This window comes from Puma concolor, chromosome C1 (assembly GCF_028749965.1).
Source record: "Puma concolor isolate L17-30 chromosome C1, mPumCon1.1.hap2, whole genome shotgun sequence".
NCBI lineage: Eukaryota > Metazoa > Chordata > Mammalia > Carnivora > Felidae > Puma > Puma concolor.
Genome location: NC_141674.1, coordinates 8,891,898 through 8,919,115, shown reverse-complemented (window position 1 = coordinate 8,919,115; position 27,218 = coordinate 8,891,898). Strand labels below are relative to the sequence as shown.

The 27,218-nt window shown below is 49.7% G+C and overlaps 1 protein-coding gene across 1 annotated transcript in view; it reads right to left on the bottom strand.

Moving 5' to 3' along the window:
- Positions 1 to 26,783, bottom strand: part of TNFRSF8 (TNF receptor superfamily member 8) — a 54,969-nt gene extending 28,186 nt beyond the window's left edge. The window contains exons 1-10 of the mRNA XM_086720230.1: positions 26,711 to 26,783; positions 26,070 to 26,174; positions 20,259 to 20,411; positions 16,544 to 16,637; positions 16,019 to 16,182; positions 15,777 to 15,808; positions 13,620 to 13,908; positions 6,469 to 6,621; positions 2,756 to 2,849; positions 2,231 to 2,394 (exon numbers count right to left, since the gene is read on the bottom strand). Of these exons, the coding sequence (XP_086576356.1) occupies positions 2,231 to 2,394; positions 2,756 to 2,849; positions 6,469 to 6,621; positions 13,620 to 13,908; positions 15,777 to 15,808; positions 16,019 to 16,182; positions 16,544 to 16,637; positions 20,259 to 20,394 (1,126 nt within the window). The 5' untranslated portion in view covers positions 20,395 to 20,411; positions 26,070 to 26,174; positions 26,711 to 26,783. The remainder of the gene's footprint in view (positions 1 to 2,230; positions 2,395 to 2,755; positions 2,850 to 6,468; positions 6,622 to 13,619; positions 13,909 to 15,776; positions 15,809 to 16,018; positions 16,183 to 16,543; positions 16,638 to 20,258; positions 20,412 to 26,069; positions 26,175 to 26,710) is intronic.
- Between the last annotated feature and the right edge of the window lie 435 nt (positions 26,784 to 27,218).

Here is a 27,218-nt window from a genome sequence, read left to right as displayed (position 1 = left end):
CCAGGCCAGGCCGCCAGGGCAGAGGCCCCATTCACCACCACCTCTTCACCCAGTCGCCACCACCAGCTCCAAGGCTGGCGCCCAGACTCCTCACGTGTCAGATCAACCTGCAGAGGGAGTCCTGAAGCCCAGAGAGGGAAGGAATGTGTCTACAGCCACACAGGAAAAGAGCACTGACTCCCTCTGAAATGCCCCTCTGCTTCCAGGCCCTTCCCTCTGCGATCCGTCATTGCCACTACGCCAGAGCCCTCTCCCCAGCCCCACCATGTCACCACCCTCCTCAAAACCCTGGGGCCACTTCCCTCTGAGATCAGCCACGAGGCAAGGATGCCGACTACCACAGCTTCCGCTCAGTGTGGCCCTGGGGTCCCAGGCGAGGCAGTAAGGCAAGGAAAGGAGAGAAAAGAAGTGAGGCCAGGAGAGGCAGACACCAGGCTGTCAGGGACAGATGACATCATTAGGTGCACAGATTACACAAAAGAATCCGCAGATACGTTATTAGGACTCACAGTGAGTTTAGCAAGGTAACTGGATATAATGTTATTACATCAAACTCAGCTGAGTGTCTATACATTTGGGTTGAACCCTATGAGACTGCTATTGTGACAGGTTAGGCTGTCACATACTGACTACTCACACGGTTCAAAACAATACTAAAAATGAAGACTTACAACCCGCAATACTGAAAAATACAATACCACTGTCATCATCATCAGAAACATCAAATACCTAGAAATCTAACACAAAGATGTAAATCGTTCTACATGGAAACTAATAAAACATCATTGGGAGAGAGAAGTTCAGCTGACCTAAGTAAAATTAAATACATAAAAATAAAGACAGCCGATCTTGATTTTCAGTAAGAATACAGACCGTGAAAGCGGGGCCTCGTATAAATAAAAATAAAGAAAGAAAAGAAAGAAAAGAAAGAAAGAAAGAAAGAAAGACAGACGGCCTGAATAAAAATACGGCTTTCCCGTGTACTTGATGCTATAAAAATACGGATTCTCTCTAACCTGATCCACAGATTCAGTGCAATCCCGATCAAAATCCCAACGGGACGTTTTGTGGAATGTGAAAGGCTGATTCTAAAGTCGATGCACAGATGCAAATTACCAAGAAGAGCCAGGGCAGGGCTGGAGAACAGAGGTGGGGAAGTTGTTCCACCATATACCGAAAATCTCCTGGAGTCGAGACCGCATGGCATCCACACAGACCAGACAAAACGACAACGAACGGAAAGGAATATGAAGTCCGGATCACAGCCAGGCACCTATGGACCTTAGATTTACCCCAAAGATGGCAGGCAAATCAGCAGGGAAAGGACAATTTGTTCGATAAAAGGCGTTGGTTCAACGCATATCCATGTGGCCTCTTGCAACATGACCGCTGCCTCCGCCACAAACAAAAGGTAGGCAGACAGCGGATCTAAACGTGAAAGGCAAAACAGTAATGATCCTAGAGAGTAATGCAGGATGCCTTTGAGACTTCAGTGGAGACTTCAGTGAACACAAGGCAGGACATAAAGAGAAAAAGTGGACCCACGTGAGGACTTTAAAATTAGGGACACCTCTTTAGCGGGGCACCTGGGTGGCTCTGTTGCTTGAGCAGAGACTATTGGTTTTGGCTCAGGTCCTGATCTCATGGTTCTTGGGATGGAGCCCCACATCGGGATCTATACTGACAGCATAGAGCCTGCTTGGGATTGTCTGTCTCCCACTCTCTGTGCCCCTCCCCCGTGCTCTCTCTCAAAATAAATTAATGCACTTAAAAAATTTTTTCAATTAAAACTGAACAAACCCTAGAGACATGAAAACAAAGAGCTCTTTATCACTGTTAACTGTAGCCAAAAGTGGAAACAACCCAAACCCAAACACTACTGGATATACACGGTGTATACACCCATACAACAGAAGGCTGGTCAGCGATAAACAGGAGGGAACTGAGGACCCCAATCCGTCACCACAGGAACCAGGAGGGCGTCATATCCACACCTGCTCCTTTGCCAGGGCCTCGGTGTCTGGCACACAGCAGGCACTAAGCTGTCAAATGAATGACTTCTTCCTTTATCCCCTCTGGCCCTCGAAGCCTGCAGCCCCAAGGGACCTAGAGACCCTCTTCTCCCTGGACCAGGAGAGACCCACCTGCCCAGGGGAAGGCCACACACAGGTCGCCTGCCAGTGAGACGCCGTTGCCCTGGGAAACAACCCAAAGCTTCTCGAGAAATTACCTGGATCTGGACTGGGCTTCCTCACAGAGGAGGGAGAGCCGGGGGCCCCCGTCATTTTGGAATCATCTTCGGGGGTGATGGCAGTGCCCCCTCCAAGGAGCGTGGTCCTGGCACCGGAGCTCACTGAGGAGGTCACCAGGGGCCCGGCCTGGGCGCTGGTGTCGCTGAGAAAGAAGCCGGAAAGGGCACTGCCAACCCTCCTGATGACGCAGGGAGGTCTGTGCTCAGGGGTAACCGCTTCCACAGCAAAGGGGTTCCCAGCCCCTCAGCCCACAGCCCCTGGCAGCCCCACCGTCCGCTCCTGGGAGCCACGGCTGTGCCGTCTAGACCTTCTCTCGTGCGCTCGGGCAACACTCGGCACACGGTGGGGGTCATGCGACTGCTGGGTTGACAGACAGGCACCCTGGAGTCCTGATACCCTGGGCCAAACCCCACCCACACCACAGCCCAGCTGGGCTCTGGGCGTCCTGGGGGCTGGGACAGCCCCATGCCACATCAGCTGGAAGGGAGAGGGCCGGGAGTCACCTGGTGGGCGCCTGGCAGTCTTCTGGGCCCGTGCCGAGGTCAGGGCTGGTCACCGGGGAAGGCTGCTCACACACGGTATCCATCTGTGCTGTGCCTGCAGGGGATCACAAGGTGGACAGATGTGCTACCGAGGAGCTTGGAGGCTCTAGGAACAGATCCTTTCCCACCACGACCCACAGTTCGGAATGAGGTGCTTGGAAAACGCAGCGGCCATCTGGTGTTTGCGCCTGCCCAGCACCCCTTCCCCCTCGGGCTAAGGCATCCCGATTCTCCCCGGAACACTCTCCCCAGTCTCAGCATCCGTGCACGGGGCTGAGGCCGACTCACCACCCCACCCTCCCAGGAGTAAACCCAGACGACTTTGGACCAATCGATCCCTTTGATTCCTCTGACCCCGAGGAGCTGGTTCAGCGGTGGGCACCTGACCCCAGCCACGCCCATGAGGTACAATATCATCGTTTCAATTATGGCTGTTGAAATTGCAGGAAGGAGAAACCGTCTTTCTACTGGGTTTGGGTAGGAGGCAAGCTTGGATCTGGCGGAGCAGAGGTGACAAATAGGTAAAGACAGGGCTCCTGGATCCAGCCATGCCTGATACTACCCAGAGCCAGCCCCAGACTTTGCAGTTACATCAGCCAAAAAATTTGAGATTTTGTTACGTGCAACCCAAAGACTCCTGAAGAATCCTGGGTGCAAACACAGTAAAGAGGAAAAACACGTAGCACTTTCCATCAGGTGGATCTGAGTTTGCCTGCCACCTCTAACATGTCCTCACTGTGCCCATCACACTGCGTGATACAGAGTAAACGCCCCATGAACAGCGTGTCCTTTTCCCCTTCTAGACCTCTGTCCCATTGCTTAGAAAGAGTCCCACGTGTGCGATTATGATCTGAAGGCTCCAGTGGAGGGGGCCTGAACAATGCTCATGTGTCTCGTATTTCCGAGTGCGCTGGCGTGACGAGGCCTGGGTGTGACATTCAAAGTCTAGCCCAGACATTCCCTGCTCTGTGGTCTTGAGCGATTTACCTGCCATCCCTGGACCTCAATTTCCCCTGTTCTAAAATGGGGATACTTCCGTCTACTTTCTGGAGTTTTGAAAATTTCAGGAGGGAACACCCATGTAAGCTGCCCCATGCGGCTTAGCTACCGGCTGACGCTAAAGCGGAAACTACTGTCCATCTTGCAGCTGGAGAGTTGCCCTGTGGGAGCGTCCACGTGGGAGCCCAGAAGTCAGCCAGCAGCGCTGTCCCACAGAAATATGATGTGAATCACACACTGTCATAAATTTCCAAGTAACCCCTTTTTAAAAAGTAAAAAGAAAGATAAATTTTTAAAAAAGTAAAAAGAAACACGTGAAATTAATTTAATGTATGTGACCCAATATAGCTAAACTACAGAGGTAGACAAGCAACATAACGATAATTAATGAGATGTTTTACATTTTTGTACGCCCGCAACTGGCCACCTTTTAAACGCTCCGTGGAGGCATGTGGCCAATGGTACCGCTAGGGGCAGCAGGGGTCGAGGGGCAGCAAAGGGGGGCTCGGGCGCCACCATGCGGCAGTCGCAGGAACACCACCAAAACAGGGCCTCCTTTCTGGAGCGGGTCCACGGGCCCTGGCTGCAACAGAACTCTAAACCGATGCTAGCAGAGATGCAATTGTTTCAGAGCTGGAAGGTCCCCCAGGGCCGTCTAGTGGCAACTTTACATTTCCCAGATGGGACACTGAAGTCCAGGATGGGGTGGGAACATGCCCCACGGCTGCAGGCGAACAATACCCCGGGGACCTGGTGCCCAGCCCAGAGCATCTTCCACTCCACCCCCGGCCCTGTTCGCAGGTGGCGCGCTGCCGCAAGCCCCTCAGCACAGCATTTGTGTGACCCGGGGAGAACTGGGCCAGATTTGAGCCCCACCCACCCGCAGCACTGAGCTGTCCGGGGCCCCCACGTCCTTCTGCAGAGAAGATTCTGTGCCTGGCCTTGATCAGGCAATGGGGAGATAGATGACCTCGGCCCTCACGCATCTACCGCCCAGGGAGGGAGGCCAGCGTTGATCGAACCAAGACAGACACCGGTGTTCACATCCGTGTTGGAAAAGGACTCCGTGTGATGAGAGATCACAATGGAGATGTGACCTGTCACAAGTCATGGCACTTCCTCTTGAGGAAGTGAGGTGTGGACAGAGAGGCCAGGCTGAGCAGGAGGTGACCGAGTGAGCAGGAGGAGAGGATGTGCTGAGGGGACACCACGCACAAACGCCTGGTAGGAGTGAGAAGCACCGCACATCCACGGAGCCGAAAGTGAGCAGACCAGTGGGGCCAAGAAAGGAGGGGGCCGGCGTGACTCTGACCTGGAGGAGGGAGAGGGACACGGCGCAGGGTCGCGTGCAGGGTCACGTCCTGGAGACTGCTCGTGCGAACCTGGACTGGGTGCCCTTTTCCCTAGTTCTCCCACGAAGGACAGCTAAACGCCCCGGGCACATGTATAAAACATGCATATACGTGCTTTATACAGATAAAAATATGTATGAAACAAAGAAGGCTCTGAACAGGGGAGAGGAGAGGGTAGCCCTTGGAACCCTAGGAAGGACACAGTGGCAAGTCCCCTGGGGTTTCTCTTTGTTCATAGATCCCGGACATGGAGCCCGATAAACCAGCAGCCCAGAAATGCCAACGGGAGCAGAATTAAAGAAATCCCTCCAAACACCTGTTCTCTTTTGCCAAAGGATCATGTCATTATCGCTGTAGAAATGAGAAAATACTGAAGTGTTTTTATGGCAGGTGTGTGGGGGTGAGAGAGACAGGCAGAGAGAAATCAGATTTGGTTAAGCAGAGTGGCTCTGCCTGTCAGCCATGGGCAAGGAATGACAGGAGGAAATGGGGGTGGGAACGGGAGACAGAACTGGGGAGCAAAATCTGTTGGACTGGGGGTAGGCTGGCTGTGGGGTGAGGGAAGGATGGGCTGTCGGGGGAGAGGGTGGTAAGGCCTGGGCTTTGGAAAAGGACCAGTTGAGGAGAAGGAGCGTCATGGGCTCAGTGTTGGCACTTTTCTCCCTAATGGGTGTAGCTCTCTGATTCCACCCTGCAGCCTCCCAGCCCGTGTGGCTGTGGCACCACTAGTGGGCCATGGTCCAAAGCCCACCCACTCTCCAACCTCCCTCTGAAACGTGCTCTCAATACCACCTGCACCGGATCTGTGGCCCTTACCTCTTTTCTGGCCTCTTTTCTGGCCCCTTGTTCTGTCACAAAATCAGAAGCTCAGAGAGGGTAAAGCATGTGCCTGACCTCACACAGCAAGTTGGAAAAGAAATCCGAGTTTCTCAGCTCCTCTAACTCCCAATGCCTCGATTGTGAGTTGGGAAAAACAGCCCCCATACCCTGGGAAAGTCCCGGGACAGAAGACTTGAGTTTTGCTCTTGTTTTTCAGGCATCAGAGAACTTCTGCCCCGAGTCTCCACTAACCCAACACTCCTCCAGCCAGGCCTGTGTCTCAGGCCATCAGGGTCTCTCTGAGCCTGGGACCCAAAGTGCAGGGAAGAGGCTGGGGGGCTCTGAGTAAATGGTACACCCACAGCATCTCGAAAGGAGACATGTCAGTCCAACAGGAAGGAGGAAGGAGGAGGTCAGAGGTCATTTGGAGATCTGGGACGGTGGTGGAGGCGGGGTACAGCTTGGCACAGGTCTTGGTGTTGGGCTGAGGGTGGGGATACTTACCCTGAACCTTGACAATCATCCCTTTCGGGCAGACGGTGTGGGGGATGCAGCGGGCACAGGAGTTGGTGGCTGATGTGGCACAGAACGTGCCAGTGCGGCACTCACAGACGCGGGAGGAGTTCCCTGAGCACGGCATCTTCTCCACAAGATCGTCTAAGGGACACAGAGACGGGCATGGGAGGCAGAGGGAGGACCGGGGAAGGGATCCAGGGACCCCTCAGGGACAGCCTGGCACGTGAGACAAGACATCATTCTGGCCTCCCCTCGGGCAGGGAGCCCGCACACCCGGCCCTTCTTTCCAGAGGGTTCCTGCAACGAAGGCAAGATGGCAGGTGGGGCCTATGAGGCAGCCTCCACTCCCCGCTCATATCCCCAGACGTCATTACCATCATATTAAAAACAAATTCATGACCCCATTAAAATGGGCAAAAAAGACACGGAGAAACCTTGAGTGCATATTGCTAAGTGAAAGAAGTCAATCTGAAAAGGCTACACGCTGTGTGATTCCAACTCCACGACGTTCAGGAAAAAACAAACTACAAAGACACTAGAAAGATCAGTGGTTGTCATGGTTAGGGAGGAGAGCCCTAAATCCAATGATCACAGCAGTATTGTTCATAACAGCCAAAAAGTAGATATAACCCAAATGTCCATGAACCGATGAATGGATAAACAAAACGTGGTGTGTCCATACAAAGGAATGTTATTCAGCTGTGAAAAGCAATGACCCAGGGGGTGCCTGCGTGGCTCAGTCAGTTAAGCATCAGACTCTTGATTTTGGCTCAGGTCAGGATCTCACAGGTTTGTGGGACTGGGCACTGAGTCAGCAAAGAGCCTGCTCTGGATTCTCTCTCCCTGTCTCTCTACCCCACCCCTGCTCGCTCTCTCTCTCTCTCTCTCAAATAAATAAATGAGCACTAAAATAAGAAAAGAAAAGAAGGAATGACTGGTACTACAACATAATGAACCTTGAAAACACTGCAAAGTGAAAGAAGCCAGCCATGAAAACCTACATATTGCATGATTCCATTTCGATGAAATGCCCAGAGTAGGCAAATCCATAGAGACACAACGTAGATGAGTCACTGTAAGGGCATGGAAGAAGGAGTGAATTGGGAGAGAAGGGGTTTCTTTTGGGGGAGGTGAAAATGCTCTGAAATCAGATAGTGGTGGTGGTGCCACATTGTGAATTAAAAAAAATAAATAAATACTGTATTGCACACTTTAAAATGGTGAATTTTACCAACTCCTGGCTGGCTCAGTTGGCAGGTCATGTGACTATTTATCTCAGGCTCATGAGGTCAAGACCCATGTTTGGCGTAGAACTTATTTCAGAAACTAATAAATAAGCAAAGAGTGTAATTAAAATGAATTTAAAAGAAAAAAATGGTGAATTTGATCTCAAGAGAAAAAAAAATCACCGGTATAAGTAATTAACAAATGCACACATCCCTGGAAAGCAACACAGGGCATCCTTGGTCAACCAGCAATGAAGACTTCCTAGAATATGGAAGGCAGATAGGATCGCATGGAAGAAGGAGACCAAAGCCCAGAATATACCCAAGAGGATTACTCTGGGAGCGGCTCTGGGGTGGGGTACTCCAGTCTCCAAGTGGGTGAGGGCAGGGGCAGGCCCCAGGGAAGCCGATGGGGAGTGCCCCAGGGGGTCTGCCCACACTTCTCATCCACTGATGCCACAGACCCAGAAGCCAAGCATCTCCCCCAGGAGACTCTCAGGGGAGGTATCGGGACAGTGCCCTGGCTGGTCATACCTGGGAAGAAGGGAGCCTGCAGACCCAGAAGATCAGCCACTTAACAGAACCCCTCCCAGTGGTCATCAGATAGGATGTGCAGAACTAGAGGTCACCACCCATGAGAGAAAACCAGCACCAAGCAAAAAGACCTCCAAGCTCAAAAAAACTCTTGAGAAAGCAGGTAATAGAAAACAAAAAACAAAGCAACAACAACAAAAACAGAACGAGCTGTTAGAATCAGTACAATTAATATTCTCAGGAACCGGCAGCTATAAAACAGAATCCCCTGGAGCTCAAGGAAGGGCACAAAGGAAACGGAAGCCATAAAAAGAAACCCCCTGGGCACAACGTTGTGTTCACCAATTCAAGTGGGCTCACAGAAAGACTACATTTCCCAGCCTCCCTTGCAGTTTGGTTTGGGTCATATGATGGCATTCTGGCAATGGGACGTGGACAGAAATGATAAGGGCTTCTCCCAGGCCTGGCCCCTAAAACCATCGCAGGAGGCTCTATCATCTCTCTCTTCCTTGCTGTGGTTGCACTGTTGTAGCCCCTAACTCTCGCCTGCACCCCAGAAGCAGTACTGAGGACAGAATAAAATCCTGAGAATTGTAGAAAATCTAAGAGTGAGGCAGGCCGGCTGAGGACAAACAGTGGACACCCCAGTTAAATTCATGTAAAACCGTGGGTGGCTTGGTTGATTTTGATCTCAGCTCAGGTCCTGGTCTCAGGATCATGAGCTCAAGGCCCGCACTGGGCTCTGCGCTTGGCGTAAAGCCTACTTAAAAAAAAGGTTTTAAACCCCAGAGTAGTAGCCAAACATAATTATCACAAGCCTGAACAAAGGTGGGAAAGGTGCTGGACTGGCTAACTTTCGGGCAGGCAGGCCCAGTGGAAATCGGTAGAGACCCCGGGAGTGGGTACATCTCTCTGCAGCCGCAGGAGCTCTGGTAATGACGATCTCACAGAAGGGAAGGCAGATCTCTGCTCCAGCAAGGACGACACCCATCTCTGGCTGCACTCGGCCTCCCACCCAGGTCCTCAGACTCCTAAAATCAGTTTCAAAAGTAACACTCAGGATTCCCACATGATCCAGCCGTTCCACTGCTAAGTATACCCAAAAGAACTGAAGCCAGAGACCTGAATAGACATTTGTAGACTCGGGTATACAGCAGCCGTATTCACAATAGCTGACAGGCAGAAGCACCCCAAGTGTTCATCGGCACGAATGGATAAACTAAATGGGGTAGATCCATCCAACGGAGTATTATTCAACCTTGGAAAGGAAGGAGCTTCGGACACATGATACAGTGCCTTGAAGACATTATGCTAAGTGAAATGAGGCCGTCACAAAGGATAAATATGTTATGATTCTACTCATATGAACTTCCTGGAGTAGTCAAATTCACAGAGACAGAGAGTAGCCTGGGAGCTGCCAAAGGCTGGTGGGGGAGGGGGCATTAGGGAGCTGGTGTTTAATGGGAACCGAGTTTCAGTTGGGGCAAAAGAACAAGTGTTGGAGCTAGACATTGTTGGTTGTTGCCCTAAAATGGGAATGCACTTAAAGCCACTAAACAGGACACTTAAAAATGCCAAAATGATACATTTTATATACGTATATTTTACTACTGTATTAAGTGCCACTAAATTTTATGTTATGTATATTTTACTACAGCATTTTTTTTTAAGTAACACTCGGTCCCCAGTGAAGCTCTGAGCAGAAAGGACCAAGTAGAGCCCGGTGAGGTAGGTGGGGGGAATGTAAGGAGAAGTCACACTGTACCAGGACAGGGAAGACAGGAAAAGAAATAGAAAATCTAAAAGAAACAGAAACATATTTTGGAAAGACAAAGAACCCAGTCTAAAACAAACAGAAGCCATCCCAAGCATGCTCCCCACTATAAAGGAACTTAAGAAGAATAGAAGTTTGGCAAAGGAAAAGCTGATCTTCAAAAAGGATGGGCTAAGAAGGAAGACTAGAGAGCTAAAGACAGCAAACTGAGATGCACCGCACAGATATCCAATAAATAAATTAGCAGTGTCTTAGGAGCCCTGGCGACAGCTGGGAGGCAAGCAGCAGAAGACATGAGAAACAAAACAGAGTTCACAGCATGGAGAAAGGATCAAGAAAATATCTGTGAATGCAAGGTGAAGAGACAAAGATACTAATGCAATGAAATAAAACAGGGAGGAAAGGCAAACACAATCAAACGGAAGGATAACTAGAGTCCATAAAGCTGACATTGAGATATGTATTTAGCAGAAATAAAAATCCAGGGGCACCTGGGTGCCTCACTCGGTTGAGAGTCCAACTCTTGATTTTGGCTCAGGTCATGAACTCACAGTTCATGGGTTCGAGCTCTGCACTGGGCTCTGCACTGGGGTAGAGCTTGCTTGGAATTCTCCCCTCCCTCACCCTCTGTCCCTCCCCCACTCGCTCTCTCTCTCTCTCTCAAAATAAATTAATTAATTAAAAAAAAAGAAATTAAATTCCAGGTCAATTTCCCTGAAATGAAGGAAGAACTAAACATGCAGACAGAAAAAAGACATTCCAGGGGTGCCTGTCTGGCTCAGTCGGTGGAGCATGCAACTCTTGATCTTGGGGCTACAGGTGCTGCGGGTTGGGTGTAGAGATTATTTAAATAAGTAAAAACTTAAAAAAAAAAAGACATTCCAGAATTATTTCCAAACAATTAATATCAAGGCACAGTCTGGTTCAAAGTTTTTTATCATTAAGGATATTAAAGAATTGTTCTTGCAGTCGCCTACAAAGGAGAAAGAAGGCAGATAGCAGACCCCTCCCTAGCACTATTCACCATGAGAAGACAATGCACCAATGTCTACAAAGTTCTGGAGAACACAGGTCCCAGGAATAATCATATATCTGCCCAGGTTGTCAGTAGAATATAAAGGCAAGAAACATTCTCAAACGTAAAAGAATCCTCTGAGGGATGTGCAAAGATGAGTCCTTACTGATAAAGCCCAAGGTCAGTGAAATCTAACTAACCAATCAATAAATCAAAATGAGAAAATCAGGAATGGAGAAGCTGTGGTCAATGTGCTCATAATGCACAGTGAATAAGTTTAAATAGCAAACTAATACTAACATGCCAAGGGACTGAGGGTTACAGAAAAAGAATATAAATGCCACAGGCAGTAACAATGTAAAAAAAAAATACATAAGTAATAAAAGTCAGGAAGAGGACAAGGAGGTGACAAGCTAATTACTTCATTTTTTGTGACAGGAAGCCAATCTACAATATCCCATCAAAAATCTGAAACAAACAGAACATAACTTTACCATGAGACATAGTTGTTCCTTAAATGATTCCTAACTGCTTCTTGATTTTTAATGCCTCTTCTTAATGTTAGAGGTGTTTTTTTTTTTTAAATGTTTATTTATAAGCAGGGGAGGGGCAGAGAGAGAGGGAGAGAAAGAATCCCAAGCAGGCTCCATGCTGTCAGCGCAGAGGCCGACGCAGGGCTCAATCTCACAGACAAAGAAATCATGACCTGAGCTGAAATCAAGTCGGATGCTTAACCGACTGAGCCCCCCAGGGACCCTAGAGGGTTTTATTTACAAGGTGCTGTCTCTTGTGATCATTTTGTTTTACTCTCTTCTTCCTCTGATATGTTTAAATAAAAGAAAATGTAATCAATCACTTGAATGTCATAAACAGTATGATCCCAACTTCTTAAAAATCCCTATTCTCAGGATGCCTGGGTGACTCAGTGGGTTGGGTGTCTGACTTCTGCTCAGGTCATGATCTCACGGCTGGTGGGTTTGAGCCCCACCTCAGGCTCCGTGCTGACACTATGCCTGGAGCCTGCTTCGGATTCTGTGTCTCACTCTCTGTCCCTCCCCCACTTGCGCTCTCTCTCTCAAAAAAAACATAAAATATTAAAAAAATTTTTTTAAATCCCTGTTGTCCATGTGTGTACAGTCTGGCTGGCTACGAATCTTCCCACTCTCCTTCTCTCCCTATATATACACAGAGAAGTGTCAGTCAGACATCCAATGATGGGGAACAGGCAGCGTTGGCCTTCTTCCTTACACTTCTGTATTGCTCGAATTTTTTATAATGAATGCCTATAACTTTCATTTCATACAACACTGTCATTAATTTTAAAAACTCAAAAGATACATCAGAGAAATGCTAACGCAAAGAAGAATGGCAATATTAATATCAAATGAAACTGGAATTAAGGCATTCTTTATAAGGATTAAAGAGGTATATTTCACGCTGACAAAAGGTCCAACCCACCAAGGAAACACAATATTCATAAACACTGTACCTAATAACATAGCTTTGACATAGAGAGAGAAAAAATAAATGGAACACAATGAAAATCTGATGAAAAAAAGTATAGGCAAGATGGATTTTAACACATCTATCTCTGACATCAACCTTTGGGAAGGAGACAAATATAATTAAGAATTTTAAAAAAAGCATATTATCTAGGGGCATGCTTGGCTGGCTCGGCTGGAAGAGCATGAGACTCTTGATCTCGGGGGTCGTGAGTTCAAGCCCCACGTTGGGTGTAGAGGTTACTGAAAAAAATAAACTCAAAAAAAATTTGTTGAAAAGAATGCATATTATTTGAAAAACACAATTAACAAGCTTGATCCAATAGGTATGTAGAGAATTTTGTACACAACAAACAGAACACACATTTTTCTCCAAACACACTAAAAATAGGCTTTAAAAATATCCACATTTATTAGGGCACAAGAAATCTCAACAAATTTCCCAGCCCCACCTCACAAAACACCCGCACAAAACAAAACAAACACCAGAGAGCTCACAAACCACATTCACTCACCATAATAAGAAATTAACAATGAAAGTGCTCATTGGAAGAATCTCCTGGAAGCACTTGTGGTCGCAGGCAAAGAACACAGCTCCTGGTGTCAGACCACAGCTCAAACTCCAGTTCTGCCACTTACCGGACTTCTGTAACTTTGCAAAGGCCCTTAACCTCTCTAAGCCTACCTCACTGGAAAGCGGGGATGAGAAAAGAACCTTCGGGGTGCCTGGCTGGCTCAGTCTGTAGAGCGTGTGACCCTTGATCTCAGGGTCATGAGTTTGAGCCCCACATTGGCAGAGATTACTTAAAGAAACATAAACCCTTCTCCTAGGAGTCTTGTGAAGATTGAACTCAATGAATGTGAGTCCCTCTCTTGAGGAAACAGGTTAACTAAGTCTCTCTAAAAACGGATGCAAACCATCATGATGATACCAACTCACAAATCCAGAGGGGTAAACTGAGGCACCAAGGGGCCAACCTAGAGTCCAGCCAGCAAATCTTGATGCTCCCTACCTTCTCTGCTACCCCCCGCCCGCCACGGACCCCGTCCTGAGAAGTAGCCCCTGGAGAGGAGAACACAGCCCTTACCTCGAGCACAGCTCACACAGGCCGTGCAGCGGCCATCCCTGTCCAGGTAGTAGTCGGGCTCACACTGCTTCCTGCAGTCAGGTGACCCCTGGGGACACGGCGGCTGCGGGGTCAGCCCTGGGGAAAGAAGCAGACAACCTCCAGGCCAGGCCGCCAGGGCAGAGGCCCCATTCACCACCACCTCTTCACCCAGTCGCCACCACCAGCTCCAAGGCTGGCGCCCAGACTCCTCACGTGTCAGATCAACCTGCAGAGGGAGTCCTGAAGCCCAGAGAGGGAAGGAATGTGTCTACAGCCACACAGGAAAAGAGCACTGACTCCCTCTGATATGCCCCTCTGCTTCCAGGCCCTTCCCTCTGCGATCCGTCATTGCCACTACGCCAGAGCCCTCTCCCCAGCCCCACCATGTCACCACCCTCCTCAAAACCCTGGGGCCACTTCCCTCTGAGATCAGCCCATGAGGCAAGGATGCCGACTACCACAGCTTCCGCTCAGTGTGGCCCTGGGGTCCCAGGCGAGGCAGTAAGGCAAGGAAAGGAGAGAAAAGAAGTGAGGCCAGGAGAGGCAGACACCAGGCTGTCAGGGACAGATGACATCATTAGGTGCACAGATTACACAAAAGAATCCGCAGATACGTTATTAGGACTCACAGTGAGTTTAGCAAGGTAACTGGATATAATGTTATTACATCAAACTCAGCTGAGTGTCTATACATTTGGGTTGAACCCTATGAGACTGCTATTGTGACAGGTTAGGCTGTCACATACTGACTACTCACATGGTTCAAAACAATACTAAAAATGAAGACTTACAACCCGCAATACTGAAAAATACAATACCACTGTCATCATCATCAGAAACATCAAATACCTAGAAATCTAACACAAAGATGTAAATCGTTCTACATGGAAACTAATAAAACATCATTGGGAGAGAGAAGTTCAGCTGACCTAAGTAAAATTAAATACATAAAAATAAAGACGGCCGATCTTGATTTTCAGTATGAATACAGACCGTGAAAGCGGGGCCTCATATATATAGAAAGAAAGAAAGAAAGAAACAGAGAGAGAGAGAGAGAGAGAGAGAGAGAGAGAGAAAGAAAGAAAGACAGACAGACAGACGGCCTGAATAAAAATACGGCTTTCCCGTGTACTTGATGCTATAAAAATACGGATTCTCTCTAACCTGATCCACAGATTCAGTGCAATCCCGATCAAAATCCCAACGGGACGTTTTGTGGAATGTGAAAGGCTGATTCTAAAGTCGATGCACAGATGCAAATTACCAAGAAGAGCCAGGGCAGGGCTGGAGAACAGAGGTGGGGAAGTTGTTCCACCATATACCGAAAATCTCCTGGAGTCGAGACCGCATGGCATCCACACAGACCAGACAAAACGACAACGAACGGAAAGGAATATGAAGTCCGGATCACAGCCAGGCACCTATGGACCTTAGATTTACCCCAAAGATGGCAGGCAAATCAGCAGGGAAAGGACAATTTGTTCGATAAAAGGCGTTGGTTCAACGCATATCCATGTGGCCTCTTGCAACATGACCGCTGCCTCCGCCACAAACAAAAGGTAGGCAGACAGCGGATCTAAACGTGAAAGGCAAAACAGTAATGATCCTAGAGAGTAATGCAGGATGCCTTTGAGACTTCAGTGGAGACTTCAGTGAACACAAGGCAGGACATAAAGAGAAAAAGTGGACCCACGTGAGGACTTTAAAATTAGGGACACCTCTTTAGCGGGGCACCTGGGTGGCTCTGTTGCTTGAGCAGAGACTATTGGTTTTGGCTCAGGTCCTGATCTCATGGTTCTTGGGATGGAGCCCCACATCGGGATCTATACTGACAGCATAGAGCCTGCTTGGGATTGTCTGTCTCCCACTCTCTGTGCCCCTCCCCCGTGCTCTCTCTCAAAATAAATTAATGCACTTAAAAAATTTTTTCAATTAAAACTGAACAAACCCTAGAGACATGAAAACAAAGACCTCTTTATCACTGTTAACTGTAGCCAAAAGTGGAAACAACCCAAACCCAAACACTACGGGATATACACGGTGTATACACCCATACAACAGAAGGCTGGTCAGCGATAAACAGGAGGGAACCTAGGACCCCAATCCGTCACCACAGGAACCAGGAGGGCGTCATACCCACACCTGCTCCTTTGCCAGGGCCTCGGTGTCTGGCACACAGCAGGCACTAAGCTGTCAAATGAATGACTTCTTCCTTTATCCCCTCTGGCCCTCGAAGCCTGCAGCCCCAAGGGACCTAGAGACCCTCTTCTCCCTGGATCAGGAGAGACCCACCTGCCCAGGGGAAGGCCACACACAGGTCGCCTGCCAGTGAGACGCCGTTGCCCTGGGAAACAACCCAAAGCTTCTCGAGAAATTACCTGGATCTGGACTGGGCTTCCTCACAGAGGAGGGAGAGCCGGGGGCCCCCGTCATTTTGGAATCATCTTCGGGGGTGATGGCAGTGCCCCCTCCAAGGAGCGTGGTCCTGGCACCGGAGCTCACTGAGGAGGTCACCAGGGGCCCGGCCTGGGCGCTGGTGTCGCTGAGAAAGAAGCCGGAAAGGGCACTGCCAACCCTCCTGATGACGCAGGGAGGTCTGTGCTCAGGGGTAACCGCTTCCACAGCAAAGGGGTTCCCAGCCCCTCAGCCCACAGCCTCTGGCAGCCCCACCGTCCGCTCCTGGGAGCCACGGCTGTGCCGTCTAGACCTTCTCTCGTGCGCTCGGGCAACACTCGGCACACGGTGGGGGTCATGCGACTGCTGGGTTGACAGACAGGCACCCTGGAGTCCTGATACCCTGGGCCAAACCCCACCCACACCACAGCCCAGCTGGGCTCTGGGCGTCCTGGGGGCTGGGACAGCCCCATGCCACATCAGCTGGAAGGGAGAGGGCCGGGAGTCACCTGGTGGGCGCCTGGCAGTCTTCTGGGCCCGTGCCGAGGTCAGGGCTGGTCACCGGGGAAGGCCGCTCACACACGGTATCCATCTGTGCTGTGCCTGCAGGGGATCACAAGGTGGACAGATGTGCTACCGAGGAGCTTGGAGGCTCTAGGAACAGATCCTTTCCCACCACGACCCACAGTTCGGAATGAGGTGCTTGGAAAACGCAGCGGCCATCTGGTGTTTGCGCCTGCCCAGCACCCCTTCCCCCTCGGGCTAAGGCATCCCGATTCTCCCCGGAACACTCTCCCCAGTCTCAGCATCCGTGCACGGGGCTGAGGCCGACTCACCACCCCACCCTCCCAGGAGTAAACCCAGACGACTTTGGACCAATCGATCCCTTTGATTCCTCTGACCCCGAGGAGCTGGTTCAGCGGTGGGCACCTGACCCCAGCCACGCCCATGAGGTACAATATCATCGTTTCAATTATGGCTGTTGAAATTGCAGGAAGGAGAAACCGTCTTTCTACTGGGTTTGGGTAGGAGGCAAGCTTGGATCTGGCGGAGCAGAGGTGACAAATAGGTAAAGACAGGGCTCCTGGATCCAGCCATGCCTGATACTACCCAGAGCCAGCCCCAGACTTTGCAGTTACATCAGCCAAAAAATTTGAGATTTTGTTACGTGCAACCCAAAGACTCCTGAAGAATCCTGGGTGCAAACACAGTAAAGAGGAAAAACACGTAGCACTTTCCATCAGGTGGATCTGAGTTTGCCTGCCACCTCTAACATGTCCTCACTGTGCCCATCACACTGCGTGATACAGAGTAAACGCCCCATGAACAGCGTGTCCTTTTCCCCTTCTAGACCTCTGTCCCATTGCTTAGAAACAGTCCCACGTGTGCGATTATGATCTGAAGGCTCCAGTGGAGGGGGCCTGAACAATGCTCATGTGTCTCGTATTTCCGAGTGCGCTGGCGTGACGAGGCCTGGGTGTGACATTCAAAGTCTAGCCCAGACATTCCCTGCTCTGTGGTCTTGAGCGATTTACCTGCCATCCCTGGACCTCAATTTCCCCTGTTCTAAAATGGGGATACTTCCGTCTACTTTCTGGAGTTTTGAAAATTTCAGGAGGGAACACCTATGTAAGCTGCCCCATGCGGCTTAGCTACCGGCTGACGCTAAAGCGGAAACTACTGTCCATCTTGCAGCTGGAGAGTTGCCCTGTGGGAGCGTCCACGTGGGAGCCCAGAAGTCAGCCAGCAGCGCTGTCCCACAGAAATATGATGTGAATCACACACTGCCACTTTAAATTTCCAAGTAACCCCTTTTTAAAAAGTAAAAAGAAAGATAAAATTTTAAAAAAGTAAAAAGAAACACGTGAAATTAATTTAATGTATGTGACCCAATATAGCTAAACTACAGAGGTAGACAAGCAACATAACGATAATTAATGAGATGTTTTACATTTTTGTACGCCCGCAACTGGCCACCTTTTAAACGCTCCGTGGAGGCATGTGGCCAATGGTACCGCTAGGGGCAGCAGGGGTCGAGGGGCAGCAAAGGGGGGCTCGGGCGCCACCATGCGGCAGTCGCAGGAACACCACCAAAACAGGGCCTCCTTTCTGGAGCGGGTCCACGGGCCCTGGCTGCAACAGAACTCTAAACCGATGCTAGCAGAGATGCAATTGTTTCAGAGCTGGAAGGTCCCCCAGGGCCGTCTAGTGGCAACTTTACATTTCCCAGATGGGACACTGAAGTCCAGGATGGGGTGGGAACATGCCCCACGGCTGCAGGCGAACAATACCCCGGGGACCTGGTGCCCAGCCCAGAGCATCTTCCACTCCACCCCCGGCCCTGTTCGCAGGTGGCGCGCTGCCGCAAGCCCCTCAGCACAGCATTTGTGTGACCCGGGGAGAACTGGGCCAGATTTGAGCCCCACCCACCCGCAGCACTGAGCTGTCCGGGGCCCCCACGTCCTTCTGCAGAGAAGATTCTGTGCCTGGCCTTGATCAGGCAATGGGGAGATAGATGACCTCGGCCCTCACGCATCTACCGCCCAGGGAGGGAGGCCAGCGTTGATCGAACCAAGACAGACACCGGTGTTCACATCCATGTTGGGAAGGACTCCGTGTGATGAGAGATCACAATGGAGATGTGACCTGTCACAAGTCATGGCACTTCCTCTTGAGGAAGTGAGGTGTGGACAGAGAGGCCAGGCTGAGCAGGAGGTGACCGAGTGAGCAGGAGGAGAGGATGTGCTGAGGGGACACCACGCACAAACGCCTGGTAGGAGTGAGAAGCACCGCACATCCACGGAGCCGAAAGTGAGCAGACCAGTGGGGCCAAGAAAGGAGGGGGCCGGCGTGACTCTGACCTGGAGGAGGGAGAGGGACACGGCGCAGGGTCGCGTGCAGGGTCACGTCCTGGAGACTGCTCGTGCGAACCTGGACTGGGTGCCCTTTTCCCTAGTTCTCCCACGAAGGACAGCTAAACGCCCCGGGCACATGTATAAAACATGCATGTACGTGCTTTATACAGATAAAAATATGTATGAAACAAAGAAGGCTCTGAACAGGGGAGAGGAGAGGGTAGCCCTTGGAACCCTAGGAAGGACACAGTGGCAAGTCCCCTGGGGTTTCTCTTTGTTCATAGATCCCGGACATGGAGCCCGATAAACCAGCAGCCCAGAAATGCCAACGGGAGCAGAATTAAAGAAATCCCTCCAAACACCTGTTCTCTTTTGCCAAAGGATCATGTCATTATCGCTGTAGAAATGAGAAAATACTGAAGTGTTTTTATGGCAGGTGTGTGGGGGTGAGAGAGACAGGCAGAGAGAAATCAGATTTGGTTAAGCAGAGTGGCTCTGCCTGTCAGCCATGGGCAAGGAATGACAGGAGGAAATGGGGGTGGGAACGGGAGACAGAACTGGGGAGCAAAATCTGTTGGACTGGGGGTAGGCTGGCTGTGGGGTGAGGGAAGGATGGGCTGTCGGGGGAGAGGGTGGTAAGGCCTGGGCTTTGGAAAAGGACCAGTTGAGGAGAAGGAGCGTCATGGGCTCAGTGTTGGCACTTTTCTCCCTAATGGGTGTAGCTCTCTGATTCCACCCTGCAGCCTCCCAGCCCGTGTGGCTGTGGCACCACTAGTGGGCCATGGTCCAAAGCCCACCCACTCTCCAACCTCCCTCTGAAACGTGCTCTCAATACCACCTGCACCGGATCTGTGGCCCTTACCTCTTTTCTGGCCTCTTTTCTGGCCCCTTGTTCTGTCACAAAATCAGAAGCTCAGAGAGGGTAAAGCATGTGCCTGACCTCACACAGCAAGTTGGAAAAGAAATCCGAGTTTCTCAGCTCCTCTAACTCCCAATGCCTCGATTGTGAGTTGGGAAAAACAGCCCCCATACCCTGGGAAAGTCCCGGGACAGAAGACTTGAGTTTTGCTCTTGTTTTTCAGGCATCAGAGAACTTCTGCCCCGAGTCTCCACTAACCCAACACTCCTCCAGCCAGGCCTGTGTCTCAGGCCATCAGGGTCTCTCTGAGCCTGGGACCCAAAGTGCAGGGAAGAGGCTGGGGGGCTCTGAGTAAATGGTACACCCACAGCATCTCGAAAGGAGACATGTCAGTCCAACAGGAAGGAGGAAGGAGGAGGTCAGAGGTCATTTGGAGATCTGGGACGGTGGTGGAGGCGGGGTACAGCTTGGCACAGGTCTTGGTGTTGGGCTGAGGGTGGGGATACTTACCCTGGACCTTGACAATCATCCCTTTCGGGCAGACGGTGTGGGGGATGCAGCGGGCACAGGAGTTGGTGGCTGATGTGGCACAGAACGTGCCAGTGCGGCACTCACAGACGCGGGAGGAGTTCCCTGAGCACGGCATCTTCTCCACAAGATCGTCTAAGGGACACAGAGACGGGCATGGGAGGCAGAGGGAGGACCGGGGAAGGGATCCAGGGACCCCTCAGGGACAGCCTGGCACGTGAGACAAGACATCATTCTGGCCTCCCCTCGGGCAGGGAGCCCGCACACCCGGCCCTTCTTTCCAGAGGGTTCCTGCAACGAAGGCAAGATGGCAGGTGGGGCCTATGAGGCAGCCTCCACTCCCCGCTCATATCCCCAGACGTCATTACCATCATATTAAAAACAAATTCATGACCCCATTAAAATGGGCAAAAAAGACACGGAGAAACCTTGAGTGCATATTGCTAAGTGAAAGTCGTCAATCTGAAAAGGCTACACGCTGTGTGATTCCAACTCCACGACGTTCAGGAAAAAACAAACTACAAAGACACTAGAAAGATCAGTGGTTGTCACGGTTAGGGAGGAGAGCCCTAAATCCAATGATCACAGCAGTATTGTTCATAACAGCCAAAAAGTAGATATAACCCAAATGTCCATGAACCGATGAATGGATAAACAAAACGTGGTGTGTCCATACAAAGGAATGTTATTCAGCTGTGAAAAGCAATGACCCAGGGGGTGCCTGCGTGGCTCAGTCAGTTAAGCATCAGACTCTTGATTTTGGCTCAGGTCAGGATCTCACAGGTTTGTGGGACTGGGCACTGAGTCAGCAAAGAGCCTGCTCTGGATTCTCTCTCCCTGTCTCTCTACCCCACCCCTGCTCGCTCTCTCTCTCTCTCTCTCTCTCTCTCTCTCAAATAAATAAATGAGCACTAAAATAAGAAAAGAAAAGAAGGAATGACTGGTACTACAACATAATGAACCTTGAAAACACTGCAAAGTGAAAGAAGCCAGCCATGAAAACCTACATATTGCATGATTCCATTTCGATGAAATGCCCAGAGTAGGCAAATCCATAGAGACACAACGTAGATGAGTCACTGTAAGGGCATGGAAGAAGGAGTGAATTGGGAGAGAAGGGGTTTCTCTTGGGGGAGGTGAAAATGCTCTGAAATCAGATAGTGGTGGTGGTGCCACATTGTGAATTAAAAAAAATAAATAAATACTGTATTGCACACTTTAAAATGGTGAATTTTACCAACTCCTGGCTGGCTCAGTTGGCAGGTCATGTGACTATTTATCTCAGGGTCATGAGGTCAAGACCCATGTTTGGCGTAGAACTTATTTCAGAAACTAATAAATAAGCAAAGAGTGTAATTAAAATGAATTTAAAAGAAAAAAATGGTGAATTTGATCTCAAGAGAAAAAAAAAATCACCGGTATAAGTAATTAACAAATGCACACATCCCTGGAAAGCAACACAGGGCATCCTTGGTCAACCAGCAATGAAGACTTCCTAGAATATGGAAGGCAGATAGGATCGCATGGAAGAAGGAGACCAAAGCCCAGAATATACCCAAGAGGATTACTCTGGGAGCGGCTCTGGGGTGGGGTACTCCAGTCTCCAAGTGGGTGAGGGCAGGGGCAGGCCCCAGGGAAGCCGATGGGGAGTGCCCCAGGGGGTCTGCCCACACTTCTCATCCACTGATGCCACAGACCCAGAAGCCAAGCATCTCCCCCAGGAGACTCTCAGGGGAGGTATCGGGACAGTGCCCTGGCTGGTCATACCTGGGAAGAAGGGAGCCTGCAGACCCAGAAGATCAGCCACTTAACAGAACCCCTCCCAGTGGTCATCAGATAGGATGTGCAGAACTAGAGGTCACCACCCATGAGAGAAAACCAGCACCAAGCAAAAAGACCTCCAAGCTCAAAAAAACTCTTGAGAAAGCAGATAATAGAAAACAAAAAAACAAAGCAACAACAACAAAAACAGAAGGAGCTGTTAGAATCAGTACAATTAATATTCTCAGGAACCGGCAGCTATAAAACAGAATCCCCTGGAGCTCAAGGAAGGGCACAAAGGAAACGGAAGCCATAAAAAGAAACCCCCTGGGCACAACGTTGTGTTCACCAATTCAAGTGGGCTCACAGAAAGACTACATTTCCCAGCCTCCCTTGCAGTTTGGTTTGGGTCATATGATGGCATTCTGGCAATGGGACGTGGACAGAAATGATAAGGGCTTCTCCCAGGCCTGGCCCCTAAAACCATCGCAGGAGGCTCTATCATCTCTCTCTTCCTTGCTGTGGTTGCACTGTTGTAGCCCCTAACTCTCGCCTGCACCCCAGAAGCAGTACTGAGGACAGAATAAAATCCTGAGAATTGTAGAAAATCTAAGAGAGAGGCAGGCCGGCTGAGGACAAACAGTGGACACCCCAGTTAAATTCATGTAAAACCGTGGGTGGCTTGGTTGATTTTGATCTCAGCTCAGGTCCTCGTCTCAGGATCATGAGCTCAAGGCCCGCACTGGGCTCTGCGCTTGGCGTAAAGCCTACTTAAAAAAAAGGTTTTAAACCCCAGAGTAGTAGCCAAACATAATTATCACAAGCCTGAACAAAGGTGGGAAAGGTGCTGGACTGGCTAACTTTCGGGCAGGCAGGCCCAGTGGAAATCGGTAGAGACCCCGGGAGTGGGTACATCTCTCTGCAGCCGCAGGAGCTCTGTAATGACGATCTCACAGAAGGGAAGGCAGATCTCTGCTCCAGCAAGGACGACACCCATCTCTGGCTGCACTCGGCCTCCCACCCAGGTCCTCAGACTCCTAAAATCAGTTTCAAAAGTAACACTCAGGATTCCCACATGATCCAGCCGTTCCACTGCTAAGTATACCCAAAAGAACTGACGCCAGAGACCTGAACAGACATTTCTAGACTCGGGTATACAGCAGCAGTATTCACAATAGCTGACAGGCAGAAGCACCCCAAGTGTTCATCGGCACGAATGGATAAACCAAATGGGGTTGATCCATCCAACGGAATATTATTCAACCTTGAAAAGGAAGGAGCTTCGGACACATGATACAGTGCCTTGAAGACATTATGCTAAGTGAAATGAGGCCGTCACAAAAGATAAATATGTTATGATTCTACGTGTAGGAACTTCCTAGAGCAGAGGGTGCCTTGGCGGCTCTGTCGGTTAAACCTCTGGCTTCAGCTCAGGTCATGATCTCATGGTTCATGAGTTTGAATTGGACTGAATTGGACTCTGTGCTGACAGCTCAGAGCCTGGAGCCTGCTTTGGATTCTGTGTCTCTCCCTCTTTCTGCCCTCCTCTGCTCGCGCTCTGTCTCTCTCTCTTTCGAAAATACAAATAAACGTTAAAAAAAAGAAAGAAAGAAATAGACTTACAAAAAAAGTTCAGAAAGAGTGAAGCTGTGGTCAATGTGCTCATACTGTACAACGAATGAGTTTAAATACCAAACTAAAACAAACATGCCAAGGGACTGTGGGTTACAGAAAAGAATATAAATGCCACAGGCAATAACAAAGAAAAAAAACGTAAGTAATAAGTCAGGAAGAGGACAGGGAGGAGGCAGGCTAATTACTTCATTTTTCATTATAGGAAGCCTATCTACTCCATCCCATCCAAAATCTGAAACAAGTAGAACATGACTTTAATACAAGACGTAGTTGTTCCTTAAATGATTCCTAACTGCTTCTTGATTTTCAACACCTCTTCTTAATTTTAGAGGATTTTCTTAGAAACTACTGTCTCTTGTGATCATTTCATTCTTTTTTAATTTTGCTTTCTTCTTCCTCTGATACATTTAAATAAAATTAAATGCAATCGCTTGAATGTCATCAACAGTATGATCTCATCCCCTTAAAAATCCCTTTTCCCAGGGTGCCTGGGTAGCTCAGTCAGTTGAGCATCTGACTCTTGATATCTGCTCGGATATCAGGGATCCAGCCACTCGCTGGGGTATATGCTAAGCGTAGCCACTGCTTGAGATTCTCTCTCTCTCTCCCTCTGCCCTTCTCCCCCTGCTCACTCTCTCCCTCTCTCTTTAAAATAAATTAAAAAATTTTAAATCCCTATTCTCCATGTGTGTACAGTCTGGCTGGCTACGAATCTTCCCACTCTCCTTCTCTCCCTATATATACACAGAGAAGTGTCAGTCAGACATCCAATGATGGGGAACAGGCAGCGTTGGCCTTCTTCCTTACACTTCCGTATTGCTCGAATTTTTTATAATGAATGCCTATAACTTTCATTTCATACAACGTCATTAATTTTAAAAACTGAAAGATACACCAGAGAAATGCTCATATAGACAAAGATGAATGGCAATATTAATATCAAATGAAAATGGAATTAAGGCAAATACATTATAAGGAGCAAGGAGGTATATTGCACATTTCATGCTGATGAAAGGTCCAGTCCACCAAGAAAACACAATATTCATAAACACTGTACCTAATAACATAGCTTTGACATATAGGGAGAAAAAAAAATAGAACACAAGGAAAATCTGATTTTAAAAAAGCATAGGGAAGATGAATTTTAACACATCTATCTCTGACATCAACCTTTGGGAAGGTGACAAAAATAAATAAGAAGTTTTTTAAAAAGCATATTATTTTGGGGGCATGCCTGGCTGGCTCGGTTGGAAGAGCATGAGACTCTTGATCTCGGGGGTCGTGAGTTCAAGCCCCACGTTGGGTGTAGAGGTTACTGAAAAAAATAAACTCAAAAAACATTTGTTGAGAAGAATGCATATTATTTGAAAAACACAATTAACAAGCTTGATCCGATAGGTATGTAGAGAATTTTGTACACAACAAACAGAACACACATTTTTCTCCAAACACACTAAAAATAGGCTTTAAAAATATCCACATTTATTAGGGCACAAGAAATCTCAACAAATTTCCCAGCCCCACCTCACAAAACACCCGCACAAAACAAAACAAACACCAGAGAGCTCACAAACCACATTCACTCACCATAATAAGAAATTAACAATGAAAGTGCTCATTGGAAGAATCTCCTGGAAGCACTTGTGGTCGCAGGCAAAGAACACAGCTCCTGGTGTCAGACCACAGCTCAAACTCCAGTTCTGCCACTTACCGGACTTCTGTAACTTTGCAAAGGTCCTAACCTCCCTAAGCCTGGGTTTCCTCACTGGAAAGCGGGGAAGAGAAAAGAACCTTCGGGGTGCCTGGCTGGCTCAGTCTGTAGAGCATGCGACCCTTGATCTCAGGGTCATGAGTTTGAGCCCCACCTTGGGCAGACAGATCACTTAAAAAAAGAAAAACAGGCGCGCCTGGGTGGCTCAGTCGGTTAAGCATCCAACTTCGGCTCAGGTCATGATCTCAGGGTTCATGGGTTCCAGCCCCACGTCCAGGCTCTATGCTGACACCTCGGAGCCTGGAGCCTGCTTCGAATTGTGTCTCGTCTCTCTCTGCCCCTCCCCTGCTCATGCACTCTCTCTCTCTCTCTCAAATATAAATAAACATTAAAAAAAATTAAAATGAAAAGAAAAACAAAATCTTCTAGGAGTCTTGTGAAGATTGTACTCAATAAATGCGAGTCCCTCCCTTGAGGAAACGGGTTAGCTAAGTCTCTCTGAAAACGGATGCAAAACATCATGGCTGATAACAACTCACAAATCCAGAGGGGTAAACCGAGGCACCAGGGGGCCAACCCGGAGTCCAGGCAGCAAATCTTGATGCTCCCTACCTTCTCTGCCACCCCCCACCCCCGGTGACCCCCTCCCAAGAAGTTGCCCCTGGAGGGGAGAACACAGCCCTTACCTCGAGCACAGCTCACACAGGCCGTGCAGCGGCCGTCCCTGTTCAGGTAGTAGTCGGGCTCACACTGCTTCCTGCAGTCAGGTGACCCCTGGGGGCACGGCAGCCCTGGGGAAAGAAGCAGAGAAGCTCCAGGCCAGGCCGCCAGGGCAGAGGCCTCACCTCCCCACCGGTTACTGCTCCTCCCTAAAGCCACCGCCAGTTCCACCCCTTAGGCCCAAACATGTCAGTCCGCCCCTGGCGTTACAGACGGAAGCGCTGGCGCAGAGGAGGGCCGACCTGCCCCAAGGTCCCCTGGCAGCTGGGAGAAGCCCTGGGCCTGGGGTTCCACCTCACGGGCACTGTTAAGTTCAACCTGTCAGTGTTGTTGAGCGGGTTACAAGGGTTGTGAAAATTAACGTGTGCTTAGCACACAGCAAGTGCCGGAGGGGCACTGGCGGCTGTCTTCCTGGCCAGGAGGCCTGCTTCACTGCAGGAACCGCGGAGCCATTAAGCCCCGAGACCCTGTGGAGCCTAAGCCAGCCTGAGACGCTCGCGGATCAGCGAGCAGTGCCAAACCGTTCCCTGCTCCCCCTACACAGGGATGCGACACGAATCGCGTTTATAACCGACTGCCTGGGGCAAAGCGGGCAGGGCGCCTTCACCTGCCCTGTGGGCTCTCCCTCCAGTCACGTACTGACAGGCCACCCGCCCACCGCTTGATTCCAAGATGGCCACATGACGCAGGTAGGCCAATCAGAATACCTCATCGCCCAGGATGGGCACATGACCCAAGTAAGCCAATGAGATGCCTCAGCCCTCAGATGGGCACATGACCCAGATAGGCCAATCAGAATACTTCATCCTTCAGGACGGGCACATGACCCAAACAGGCCAATCAGAGGTGAGGCCAATCTTCCTCACTATTCTAATTGCTTCTTAGACACATGACCCATGCCAGCCAATGAGCCCCATCTCTGAGAGTTTCACAAAAGCTCCTGGGAAATAGCCCTTCTCTTTACTTTCAGACTTCTGGTGCAAAGGGCGGTTTAAGTCCAGCGCTGCCAGGTCGTGGCAGGTGCAGGATGGGCAGGGTGCCTGAGAACGAGATGATCCAAAGGCGAGCAGAAGTCCGGAGACAGAGAGAAATCCAAAGGCGAGCAGAAGTCCGGA